Here is a 14205-nt window from a genome sequence, read left to right on the forward strand (position 1 = left end):
AACAAGGTTGACACCTGGTCCTGCCGTGGCTGTGACACTGTCCTCTGAAGTCTCTCCTTGTCTCTTTCCCTTTCACCACCCTCACTGCCTCACAGTCTGTCTCTAGAAAAGAAATAAGGTGTTTGCCGTACTCCTAACTACCGGTACCCAAAACTACACAATTAATCACAACAGCAATACCATTGCCTTAAACAAATCTTAGTTCAGTCACCAGTTTAAGTTGAGAGTGGGGGTATCCATGGCATTTTCCAATTATGCCCCTATATTACAAGTCAAAAAAATGTAGAACCTTTCATAATGTTGCCAAACAAAGACTCAACAAACTTATCTGAGACTCCCTGTCTCTGCCAGTCTGTCCCTGCCCATCTGTCCCCAGCTCTGCTGTCTGTGTTCCCCCTGTCCCCAGCTCTGCTGTCTGTGTGCCCCCTGTTGCCTGATCTGCCAGTCTGTCCCTGTCCATCTGTCCCCAGCTCTGCTGTCTGTGTGCCCTCTGTCCCCAGCTCTGCTGTCTGTGTGCCCCCTGTTGCCTGATCTGCCTAATGACATCAGTGTGAAACGTTTCCATTAGCATTTCACTTCTTTCTGATGAACATTTTATCAACTAGTCTTAGGCTACTAGGGTTCTTGCTTTGCGTTTTGGTGTACTGAAAAATACTCTGATGTCTGTCTTTTGACTTTTTTCTTACATTCTTCTCCCTGGCAGGCTGGCTATCTGCACAAACACACACACAGTGTGTAGGTTATTTACAGTAGGAGATGGGCTTCTATCATCTTATCTTCTATCATTCTATATGGGCTTCCATCTAAAAGGTATCTAGCAAATGTGAAACGGATTGCAGTGACGAGAGTTGACAGCTATGAGTTCACTATTTACACAACATATGCTGCAACCTTTTGTCATTTTAATATAGTTTGTTTCATATTGGCTGGCTTCCAACAATAGCTGAATTTGCAAAGCTAGCGAGCACCAATTCCGTTTCTGTGGTGTTTCCTATAATCTTTGCTATTGTCAGTTTACTCCAAGATCAGCACACATGCTTCAAAGTCCCATAGCGACGATTTAGTTTTTGCAACGAGACCATTAAAGATATTTAAGACAATGGTAGAAGAGAGTGTAGTTCTGTTCAGTTGGGAGTTCAGTTTATCGCTAACCTTATCACATGGACTTTGAAGCACTACAACTGCATGCTGATCTTGGAATAAACTGACGATAGCAAAGATTGCATCTTCGACGACGCCACATAAATGGAATAGATACAAGCTAGCTTAATAGTTAATGTTTGCCCGCTAGCTCTGAAAATTCAGCTAGTGTGTGAGTAAACCCTGCCAACATATTTTTTTAATAAAAAAAACATTGCTATGGCGCGATTGACTGGATTAACCTCACGTCAGTTACGTGCCTTTCAGAAAGTAGATACTAATATCTGTTGGAAAAAAGGTTGGATGTTGCCACACACATACCTACCTAATTGTTAACAAAATTAAGGAAGTTTGCTTTAAAATTACCACTATATGAAGAAGTTTAAGGAAAACATCAACTCAAATTGCTCCTTTTGTAATGACCACCCAGAAACGGTTTTGCATATTTTTTGGCATTGTATGCATGTAAGAAAACTGTGGCAAGACATCAGTAGGTTTATAATTTAACACATTTATGAAGATTTTACACTATTGTGGAGAGATATACTGTTTGGATTCTTTACATACAATAGAAATAGGCGGAAATAAGCGGAAACATTTTTATGTAATTAATTTCATTATTCTTTTGGCCAAATTTCATATACACCAATTTAAATTTACAAACAGAAAACCACATTTTCGTACCCTACAAAAAGAAATCGAACTGTATTTTAAGAAGATTAAATGCTCTACTAACAAAAAAGCTGTTAGAATTGTAAGTATATGCATGTCCTTGTGTAATTGTAATATGATATTGTACCCCCTAGCTCGATTGTCCATTGTTTGTAATCTATGTATGCTTGTGTTCCCTCGTGAGCTTTATGTATCGATTTGTTGGAACCCTCTATTACCTGCTAGATAAGGAACAGGCAGTGGATCAAACCATTGTGAGGCAAAGGGCGGGGGGTCGCAATCTTTTGAAATCCTTTAATCTTTTAAAAACACGCTATTAAGTGTCTATAATCAGTGCAAGTGCTTTCATTGCCTATTATTCATATTATTGAAATTACATAGTTATGTTTACAGTGATATATTTGGAGAGACAAATCATATTTTTCCCAGGATGGGAGGTCGTGTCCCCCCCCCCCACCGCCCCTGGGATTTCCGCCTATGCCTGAAGAGTCATCCCAGCTCAGGCACGCTGGAAGATAACATACCCAATGGATCCAGAGAGGTACAGCCCGCGGTGGCAGTAAGGATAAGCAAGTGGGGATTCGGAGGAGTACCCTCTGATATGAGCTACATCATGGATCCATTGTCCAGGGACTGTAACAAAAGCTCATTGAAGGGTAGCAGTGCTCCCTTCTCCCCAGACACAGATGGGGACGTTGACGGAGATCCTGTGCAGCCCAGTGTGGAGGACCTGGAACTCGCTCGTAAGAAGAAGGAGCTGGAGGTCATAGAGGAGAAGAAGCTCGCAAGAAAGCTGTTCTTGCTACACGAGAGCTTGAACACGGAGCTAAGGACACGCCTAAAAAACAGACTGCATCCACAACAGTGAAGGGCATGTCTAAACAGACCAATATGGACAATACAATATTCAAAACATACAACAATGTCGCCGACAGGTCGTCACGCGTATGCCTACCTCTTAAACGGAGGGTGCTGGACATTCTAAGTAAGTTCAGAAGAACACCGGTACGGTACCTACTGCGTAAGGTAACCTATTAGTTCTGTATTTATTAATTAGGGTTGGGGTCAATTCTGAATTTAGTTGCTAATTGGTCTCACATTTCCATAAAATGTTGTGATTTGAATTGGCCACACTCCACATGAAGCAGAATTTAATTAGAATTTAAGGGATAGATTTGGGTCAAATTCCCTTTACTTTGTGGCCTGGAGATATGTAAATATTATTTTGTAGGTTGTCTCCCTTACACACTGAACAAAAATATAAATGCAACATGTAAAGTGTTGGTTTCATGAGCTGAAATAAAAGATCCCAGAAATATTCTATATATATATATATATATATATATATATTACTTCCCTTTTAGTGAGCATTTCCCTTTTGCCAAGATAATCCATTAATCTGACAGGTGTGGCATATCAAGAATCTGATTAAACAGCGTGATCATTACACAGGTGCACCTTGTGCTGGGGACAAAGGCCACTCTAAAATGTGAAGTTTTGTTACATAACACAATGCCACAGATGTCTCATGTTTTGAGGGAGCTTGCAATTGGCATTCTGAATGCAGGAATGTCCACTAGAGCTGTTGCCAGAGAATTGTATTTTTTATTTCTCCAGCAAGAGCGACATCAATGATGTAAACAGAGAAGAGAGTCGGCCCAAGAATTGAACCCTGTGGCACCCCCATAGAGACTGCCAGAGGCCCGGACAACAGACCCTCCGATTTGACAGACTGAACTCTATCAGAGAAGTTTGACCGCTGACCCATTACAGATGCAGGCAATGAGGCAGTGATCGCTGAGCTCTTGGTTGAAAACAGCAGAGGTGTATTTAGAGGGCAAGTTGGTTAGGATGATATCTATGAGGGTGCCCGTGTTTACGGCTTTGGGGTGGTACCTGGTAGGTTCATTAATAATTTGTGTGAGATTGAGGGCATCAAGCTTAGATTGTAGGATGGCTGGGGTGTTAAGCATGTTCCAGTTTAGTTCGCCTAGCAGCACGAGCTCTGAAGATGGATGGGGGGCAATCAGTTCACATATGGTGTCCAGAGCACAGCTGGGGGCAGAGGGCGGTCTATAGCAGGCGGCAACGGTGAGAGACTTGTTTTTAGAGGTGGATTTTTAAAAGTAGTTCAAATTGTTTGGGTACAGACCTGGGTAGTAGGACAGAACTCTGCAGGCTATCTTTGCAGTAGATTGCAACACCGCCCCCTTTGATATTAACTAGGGAAATTGTATCACTTCTCTTGCGTTCATTGCACGTAGAGTCAGGGTATATGCAACAGTTTGGACCGCCTGGCAAACTAATATGCCAGAATTTTTGATAATTATGACATAAAATTGAAGGTTGTGCAATGTAACAGGAATATTTAGACTAATGGATGCCGCCCGTTCGATAAAATACAGAACGGTTCCGTATTTCACTGAAATAATAAACGTTTTGTTTTCGAACTGATAGTTTCCAGATTTTACCATATTAATGACCAACGGCTGTATTTCTGTGTTTATTATATTATAATTAAGTCTATGATTTGACAAAGCAGTCTGACTTAGCGGTGGTAGGCGGCAGCAGGCTTGTATGCATTCATTCAAACTTTACTGTGTTTGCCAGCAGCTCTTAGCAATGCTTGCTTCACAGCGCTGTTTATGACTTCAAGCCCCCCCCCCCCCCCCCCCATACTTATGTCATGCAATAAAATGCAAATTAATTACTTAAAAATCATACAATGTGATTTTCAGGATTTTGTTTTAGATTCCTTCTCTCACAATTGAAGTGTACTTATGATAAAAAATGACAGACCTCTACATGCTTTGTAAGTAGGAAAACCTGCAAAATCGCCAGTGTATCAAATACTTGTTCTCCCCACTGTATAAAGCTATGATGGTACAATTTTATTAATGCCAAAAGATAATTTGGTCGTTTGACGTGGTGGGATCTTTTTGTGTAGGTAAAATGTATTTAGCAAGAAATGCGCAAATATTGATCTAATAACCATCATATTAAATAAACTTGGAGTCACAATGATACTGTGTGTGTGGTCCTGCCACTATGACTACTATGAAACCATGCAGTTTATTAGACTACAGATGAGTTATGATGAACTTCACAGTGTGGTGAAAGTAAATGGTGGTTCTGAGCAATTAGTGCTTTTTGAGGTAGGTTTTGGGTTTGATTATTAAAACATAACGGTTTTCGATTTAGGTTTCCATGATTTTTAATTGACATTCACTATGCATTATGTGGGTTGAATGATGTAACATAGAATAAAACAATTAATTAAAGTCCCATGATGGTAGTGCCTGCCAATTACTGCTTATCACTTATTAACCATCATTTATTCAAATATTTCACTTGTGTATATTACATTTGTTTTATTTGATGACTATTATTTCATTCCAAGTCACCATCTCATCTCTATAGAGCTGCTGTCTGTACTGTCTGACAAAACCACTATTTTGTAGTTCTTCAAAGTCAAAAATGCATACTTTTATGACTGCTGAATACCAACTATCGATCACTTTTAGATCATGTATTTTCAGATAGAGATACCGTGCAAAGCAATAGCTGCTCTCTACATCCCCACGTGATGGCGCATTCTTCTGCCTCTTCTGTAAAAGAAACACAGACCGGACAAGTAGCTGCACAATGAATTGTGTTTATTGTAGTTAATTGCCATGTTTTATGCGATAAACTATGATGAATATTGGCCCTGTTGGAAACTAAAACTCCCTACCACATCGCACAGGTCAGACTGGATCTGATTTATCTCTACAGAAACTGCAATGTGTGCATTGAGCTCACAGTAAAACCCTCGAACAACATGGTATTCAAGTAATTGAACCGACATTGGTCAATTAGTTGAGGTTGTTTAAAAAAACAAAATATTGTCGTTTAAAAACGGAAAAATAACCTACATTTAATTGCTCAGCACTAGTGCATGGTTATCTTGATGCTCCTATCCAATAAATATCGAAGGTCTTATTTAAGTGACAATGTGATCGATGCTTGACCTGCTATTTGACAAATCAAAATATTCTCGCTCTTATCCATAATAATCTCATCATGTAGACTAGCCTACCTGCACAACCTACCTATACTCTGTCTGCGAGCTGTTGGCTAGAGCGCATGTGCCAGTACCAGAGTAGGCACATTTGCTATTTTACGCAACACAGTTGAAAATGCAATAGAATGAAATTCATGAAAACCTAAGCGAAAATGTACATTTTGTGTGCACAATATCATCACGCAGTGATTTCTATCACACCACTGGTGGAAAAATGCACATTTGTTTCTTTATCCAGATTCTAGAATATTTGCATGAAATGGATGGAAACCTAGCTAGTGACAGTCATTATTGAAGTTGTTTGTGGTAATGTCAAAATTAGGGGTGTTGTCAAAGTCATCAGCGATGGATAATTTCTAACCAATCAGACTATCAAAGCCAATAACGAATTTTAAAAACAGTGCTTTACCCACATGTGTTCAGGCCCAATTGATCGGTTTCTGGGACCAATCAGAGCGGTTAGAATGTGATTTGTGTTCTAGAAATTGTCGGGTGGTACTCAGATCCAGACTGTCGTCACTAGTTATCACAAAGTCATAAACCCTATTTCTAAAATGTCTTTCAAATCTAAGTCTGACCAAAACAGATAGTTTTTCCTGAATCTTTACGATACAGCTGCAGCTGTACATAGTCCATCGGTAAATAGCCCACCCAATTTACCTACCTCATCCCCATACTGTTTTTATTTATTTACTTTTCTGCTCTTTTGCACACCTGTACATGACCATCTGATCATTTATCACTCCAGTGTTAATCTGCTAAATTGTATTTATTCGCCTGCCTCCTCATGCCTTTTGCGCACAATGTATATAGACTCTTTTTTTGTGTGTGTGTTTTTTTCTTATTTTTTTCTACTGTGTTATTGACTTGTTTATTGTTTACTCCATGTGTAACTCTGTATTGTTGTCTGTTCACACTGCTATGATTTATCTTGGCCAGGTCGCAGTTGTAAATGAGAACTTGTTCTAGCCTACCTGGTTAAATAAAGGTGAAATAAAAAAAATATAACCAATTTTGACTTCGTGGCTGTGGTAACTAGTGACAACCGATCCAGACTCATTGCAGATACATAAATGAACGTCCTTGGGCATAGCGTTTGGCCGGAGCAAGGGGTTTGGGTAGACAGGCAACCTAGCACAACAGTACACAACAACATGTAGCTTACATTAAGCTCACCAATGTCTTCTTACATGTTTATTTTATGCTGCAGTGAACCTGAAGACAGGGGCGAAAATCTGATATCAACTTTGGAGGGGACAATTACATGAACATTTCTCAAGAGCAATTCCTGAGGGGGACACCAAAAGTAGTGCTGTAACACATAGCCTACGTTGTAATATGTTAAATGTATATTGAGGAACCATAATTACTACTACTGGATAATTGGTAGGTACAGTAGTTAAATGAAGGGTTGTCCCAACTTGTTAAAATGTTTAAATCATTATAATACTGCTAATACAGACAAAATTCTGATCAGCACCTCAACTTGGTCAACCAACCCTTGCACCTCCACTGGAAGCCTCCTGAGGACCTCTGCTGCCTCTCAACTGCTGCTACAGGGGTATTTGTTGTGAAAGAGAGGCAACTGCACTGAAAGAGAATCTATGTTCAGCTCAGGGTACTGATCTAGAGATTCATCCAACTCCCCCGTGAGAAGCACTCTTTCCAACTTTTACAGAATGTTTAGACTGTCCTGGTCAAAACAGTCGCCAAACTGAACCTCCACACCATCCAACACTTTAAAAAATTCTGCCCTATAGTGATCCACTGCTTTGCCAGCAAATTGTTTTGAGTGTGTCTCAATGGATTCAATCAATGTTGTTGCTTTCTCATACAGTGCAAGGTAGCTTTCGTCATTTCTTTACCCCATGCACTGGATAACTGGACACTGATTGGATTTAGCTTGTGTGCTGTTACAGTTACACAGTGGCGGTGGGTTTGGCAGTTTTGATGTGCTGTGAATTTTACAATGGCTTTTCTCCAGTTCCTAAATCCTGCACTAATGAAGGCAGCATCGGCTCTTTGGCCAAAAGATGGCTGGCTTGAAAACCCTTGGCTACAGTGAAAACACAACACTCCTTTTACTGATGGATTATAATGGAGCCAGGGGAAATCGCCAAACCATCTCTCTTGAAACGTCAACACTCTGTTGGCAAGAGTTTGCGGTTCTATAAATTGTGGGTGTGGCTAATATGGTTTTGTGCCATCACTGAGGTAACTGGACAATGTTGTGCCACTGTCCCCTATACTGGTGCTGCTGGCAACAAGGTTGACACCTGGTCCTGCCGTGGCTGTGACACTGTCCCCTATACTGGTGCTGCTGGCAACAAGGTTGACACCTGGTCCTGCCGTGGCTGTGACACTGTCCCCTATACTGGTGCTGCTGGCAACAAGGTTGACACCTGGTCCTGCCGTGGCTGTGCCACTGTCCCCTAAACTAGTGCTGCTGGCAACAAGGTTGACACCTGGTCCTGCCGTGGCTGTGACACTGTCCCCTATACTGGTGCTGCTGGCAACAAGGTTGACACCTGGTCCTGCCGTGGCTGTGCCACTGTCCCCTATACTGGTGCTGCTGGCAACAAGGTTGACACCTGGTCCTGCCGTGGCTGTGACACTGTCCCCTACACTGGTGCTGCTGGCAACAAGGTTGACACCTGGTCCTGCCGTGGCTGTGCCACTGTCCCCTATACTGGTGCTGCTGGCAACAAGGTTGACACCTGGTCCTGCCGTGGCTGTGACACTGTCCCCTACACTGGTGCTGCTGGCAACAAGGTTGCCACCTGGTCCTGCCGTGGCTGTGACATTGTCCCCTATATTGGTGCTGCTGGCAACAAGGTTGCCACCTGGTCCTGCCGTGGCTGTGACACTGTCCCCTACACTGGTGTTGCTGGCAACAAGGTTGACACCTGGTCCTGCCGTGGCTGTGACACTGTCCTCTGAAGTCTCTCCTTGTCTCTTTCCCTTTCACCACCCTCACTGCCTCACAGTCTGTCTCTAGAAAAGAAATAAGGTGTTTGCCGTACTCCTAACTACCGGTACCCAAAACTACACAATTAATCACAACAGCAATACCATTGCCTTAAACAAATCTTAGTTCAGTCACCAGTTTAAGTTGAGAGTGGGGGTATCCATGGCATTTTCCAATTATGCCCCTATATTACAAGTCAAAAAAATGTAGAACCTTTCATAATGTTGCCAAACAAAGACTCAACAAACTTATCTGAGACTCCCTGTCTCTGCCAGTCTGTCCCTGCCCATCTGTCCCCAGCTCTGCTGTCTGTGTTCCCCCTGTCCCCAGCTCTGCTGTCTGTGTGCCCCCTGTTGCCTGATCTGCCAGTCTGTCCCTGTCCATCTGTCCCCAGCTCTGCTGTCTGTGTGCCCTCTGTCCCCAGCTCTGCTGTCTGTGTGCCCCCTGTTGCCTGATCTGCCTAATGACATCAGTGTGAAACGTTTCCATTAGCATTTCACTTCTTTCTGATGAACATTTTATCAACTAGTCTTAGGCTACTAGGGTTCTTGCTTTGCGTTTTGGTGTACTGAAAAATACTCTGATGTCTGTCTTTTGACTTTTTTCTTACATTCTTCTCCCTGGCAGGCTGGCTATCTGCACAAACACACACACAGTGTGTAGGTTATTTACAGTAGGAGATGGGCTTCTATCATCTTATCTTCTATCATTCTATATGGGCTTCCATCTAAAAGGTATCTAGCAAATGTGAAACGGATTGCAGTGACGAGAGTTGACAGCTATGAGTTCACTATTTACACAACATATGCTGCAACCTTTTGTCATTTTAATATAGTTTGTTTCATATTGGCTGGCTTCCAACAATAGCTGAATTTGCAAAGCTAGCGAGCACCAATTCCGTTTCTGTGGTGTTTCCTATAATCTTTGCTATTGTCAGTTTACTCCAAGATCAGCACACATGCTTCAAAGTCCCATAGCGACGATTTAGTTTTTGCAACGAGACCATTAAAGATATTTAAGACAATGGTAGAAGAGAGTGTAGTTCTGTTCAGTTGGGAGTTCAGTTTATCGCTAACCTTATCACATGGACTTTGAAGCACTACAACTGCATGCTGATCTTGGAATAAACTGACGATAGCAAAGATTGCATCTTCGACGACGCCACATAAATGGAATAGATACAAGCTAGCTTAATAGTTAATGTTTGCCCGCTAGCTCTGAAAATTCAGCTAGTGTGTGAGTAAACCCTGCCAACATATTTTTTTAATAAAAAAAACATTGCTATGGCGCGATTGACTGGATTAACCTCACGTCAGTTACGTGCCTTTCAGAAAGTAGATACTAATATCTGTTGGAAAAAAGGTTGGATGTTGCCACACACATACCTACCTAATTGTTAACAAAATTAAGGAAGTTTGCTTTAAAATTACCACTATATGAAGAAGTTTAAGGAAAACATCAACTCAAATTGCTCCTTTTGTAATGACCACCCAGAAACGGTTTTGCATATTTTTTGGCATTGTATGCATGTAAGAAAACTGTGGCAAGACATCAGTAGGTTTATAATTTAACACATTTATGAAGATTTTACACTATTGTGGAGAGATATACTGTTTGGATTCTTTACATACAATAGAAATAGGCGGAAATAAGCGGAAACATTTTTATGTAATTAATTTCATTATTCTTTTGGCCAAATTTCATATACACCAATTTAAATTTACAAACAGAAAACCACATTTTCGTACCCTACAAAAAGAAATCGAACTGTATTTTAAGAAGATTAAATGCTCTACTAACAAAAAAGCTGTTAGAATTGTAAGTATATGCATGTCCTTGTGTAATTGTAATATGATATTGTACCCCCTAGCTCGATTGTCCATTGTTTGTAATCTATGTATGCTTGTGTTCCCTCGTGAGCTTTATGTATCGATTTGTTGGAACCCTCTATTACCTGCTAGATAAGGAACAGGCAGTGGATCAAACCATTGTGAGGCAAAGGGCGGGGGGTCGCAATCTTTTGAAATCCTTTAATCTTTTAAAAACACGCTATTAAGTGTCTATAATCAGTGCAAGTGCTTTCATTGCCTATTATTCATATTATTGAAATTACATAGTTATGTTTACAGTGATATATTTGGAGAGACAAATCATATTTTTCCCAGGATGGGAGGTCGTGTCCCCCCCCCCCACCGCCCCTGGGATTTCCGCCTATGCCTGAAGAGTCATCCCAGCTCAGGCACGCTGGAAGATAACATACCCAATGGATCCAGAGAGGTACAGCCCGCGGTGGCAGTAAGGATAAGCAAGTGGGGATTCGGAGGAGTACCCTCTGATATGAGCTACATCATGGATCCATTGTCCAGGGACTGTAACAAAAGCTCATTGAAGGGTAGCAGTGCTCCCTTCTCCCCAGACACAGATGGGGACGTTGACGGAGATCCTGTGCAGCCCAGTGTGGAGGACCTGGAACTCGCTCGTAAGAAGAAGGAGCTGGAGGTCATAGAGGAGAAGAAGCTCGCAAGAAAGCTGTTCTTGCTACACGAGAGCTTGAACACGGAGCTAAGGACACGCCTAAAAAACAGACTGCATCCACAACAGTGAAGGGCATGTCTAAACAGACCAATATGGACAATACAATATTCAAAACATACAACAATGTCGCCGACAGGTCGTCACGCGTATGCCTACCTCTTAAACGGAGGGTGCTGGACATTCTAAGTAAGTTCAGAAGAACACCGGTACGGTACCTACTGCGTAAGGTAACCTATTAGTTCTGTATTTATTAATTAGGGTTGGGGTCAATTCTGAATTTAGTTGCTAATTGGTCTCACATTTCCATAAAATGTTGTGATTTGAATTGGCCACACTCCACATGAAGCAGAATTTAATTAGAATTTAAGGGATAGATTTGGGTCAAATTCCCTTTACTTTGTGGCCTGGAGATATGTAAATATTATTTTGTAGGTTGTCTCCCTTACACACTGAACAAAAATATAAATGCAACATGTAAAGTGTTGGTTTCATGAGCTGAAATAAAAGATCCCAGAAATATTCTATATATATATATATATATATATATATATATATTACTTCCCTTTTAGTGAGCATTTCCCTTTTGCCAAGATAATCCATTAATCTGACAGGTGTGGCATATCAAGAATCTGATTAAACAGCGTGATCATTACACAGGTGCACCTTGTGCTGGGGACAAAGGCCACTCTAAAATGTGAAGTTTTGTTACATAACACAATGCCACAGATGTCTCATGTTTTGAGGGAGCTTGCAATTGGCATTCTGAATGCAGGAATGTCCACTAGAGCTGTTGCCAGAGAATTGTATTTTTTATTTCTCCACCATAAGCCTCCTCCAATGTCATTTTAGAGAATTTGTCAGTACATCCAACCGGCCTCAACCGCAGACGATGTGTATGGCATTGTGTGGGCTAGCGGTTTGCTGATGTCAACGTTGTGAACAGAGTGCCACATGGTGGCGGTTTGGTTATGGTATTGGCAGGCATAAGCTACGGACAACGAACACAATTGCATTTTAATTATGACAATTTGATAGCACAGAGATATTGTGACGAAATCCTGAGGCCCATTGTCGTGCCATTCATCCGTCACCATCACCCCTTGTTTCAGCATGATAATGCACAGCCCCATGTCGCAAGGGTCTGTACACAATTCCTGGAACCTGAAAATGTCCTAGTTCTTCCATGGCCTGCATACACACCAGACATGTTACCCATTGAGCATGTTTGGGATGCTCTGGATCGACGTATAGGACAACGTGTTCCAGTTCCCGCCAATATCCAGGAACTTTGCACAGCGATTGAAGAGGAGTGGGACAACATATCACAGGCCACAATCAACACCCTGATCAACTCTATGCAAAGGAGATGTGTCGCGCTGCATGAGACAAATGGTGGTCACACCAGATACTGACTGGTTATCTGATTCATGCCTCTACCTTTTCTAAAGGTATGTGTGACCAACAGATGCATATCTGTATTCCCAGTCATGTGAAATCCATAGATGAGTGCATAATGAATTTATTTCAATTGACTGATTTCCTTATATGAACTGTTACTCTGTAAAATCTTTGTTTTTGTTCAGTATAACTCGCTATACATGTTATTAAATGTAATGATAGAAAAACATACATTTCTCAATTTCATGACAAAAATACAAACAAAATACTGTTTGACATCATTGAGTTATAATCAAACTAACATTTAAAATTGTATCTGTAATCTTTAGCAAGAGGTGGCAGGTAATTTTGGCAAAGTATTTGTCAATGGGTCGAGACTCATATTCATATCTCGGTTGAATTTCTTCGATTTGAATTAAATTCTACTTCCTTTATTTCAAATTCTGCTTCCTGTGGGGTGTGACCAATTCAAATTTCAATTCATGTGTCGAATATAATTTTAATTCTGAATTGACTTTAACCCTGTTATGAATAGATATTTCCTGATAGATCAAAAATAAGTTGCTGCTTGATAGTAAATAGTTCCAAAAAATGCATTTGTGCAAAAACACTTCCAGAGAATTAATCAAGGTGTGTAGTGGAAGAAAGTCAAAAGCCTTTATTGTTTACGGCTTATGCATAGCGAGAATGGCAAAAACCCGCACCATCAGGGTGACCACCAGATCTTTCTTGATGTTTGGATTCTGATGTTTCTACTACATGGACTTAGCAGAAGAAAAACCTGGTTCTTACATGAACTATTAAGAGTCTAAGAGGTAAATAAAAACTGACCTTGGATCACTATCCAGGGGCAACCTCATTACACATACTAAAATGGTGCTTTTAGTATGTGGTCCTTTTGTAGCACAGTTGGTAGAGCATGGCTCTTGTAACGCCAGGGTAGAGGGTTCGATTCCCGGGACCACCCATACGTAGAATGTATGCATAAGTCGTTTTGGATAAAAGCGTCCGCTAAATGGCATATATTATTCTAAAATATTGTCTATTTTCCTCCAGGATACCCCTGCCGAGCTGAAGAAACAAAACAAGAAGCGAGCATTGGAGCTGATGATTAGAGCTCCCCTAGAAAATGAAGAGGCCCGTCCTCTGAGACTGAGGGTTTTAATGAACCAGCGACGCTATCCCGACAATGAGGAGGTATGTAGCCATAACAAAACAGAGGTCGGTAAAAGTATCATAAGAATGAAGTCAAGAAAACCATGGCCCCCGATTTATACAATCGATTTCTGCGATTGACACCCATCCCACATACGCTAGATATTAAGTGTCTACCTACTTGTACACGTCATCTTTTTGTGTGTTCTTATAGGCCTACAGTGTTGTCTCGAATGTCATGGCTATATTCGCGTCATCTCCGTCGACCACCTGC

General features: G+C 41.2%; 1 protein-coding gene across 3 annotated transcripts in view; it reads left to right on the forward strand.

Moving 5' to 3' along the window:
* Positions 1-14205, forward strand: part of LOC110485916 (uncharacterized) — a 28799-nt gene that overhangs the window by 10573 nt on the left and 4021 nt on the right. The window contains exons 1-2 of one of the 3 annotated variants that reach the window (XM_021557145.3): positions 11044-11605; positions 13833-13973. In XM_021557145.3, coding sequence (XP_021412820.2) covers positions 11453-11605; positions 13833-13973 — 294 coding nt within the window. In that variant the 5' untranslated portion in view covers positions 11044-11452. Of the gene's footprint in view, positions 1-11043; positions 11606-13832; positions 13974-14205 lie in introns of those variants that run through there. The other 2 variants (XM_090195991.1, XM_090195990.1) reach the window with 2 other exon arrangements.

Source organism: Oncorhynchus mykiss, chromosome 13 (genome assembly GCF_057628025.1).
Source record: "Oncorhynchus mykiss isolate SJ-2025 chromosome 13, ASM5762802v1, whole genome shotgun sequence".
Taxonomy (NCBI): Eukaryota; Metazoa; Chordata; class Actinopteri; order Salmoniformes; family Salmonidae; genus Oncorhynchus; species Oncorhynchus mykiss.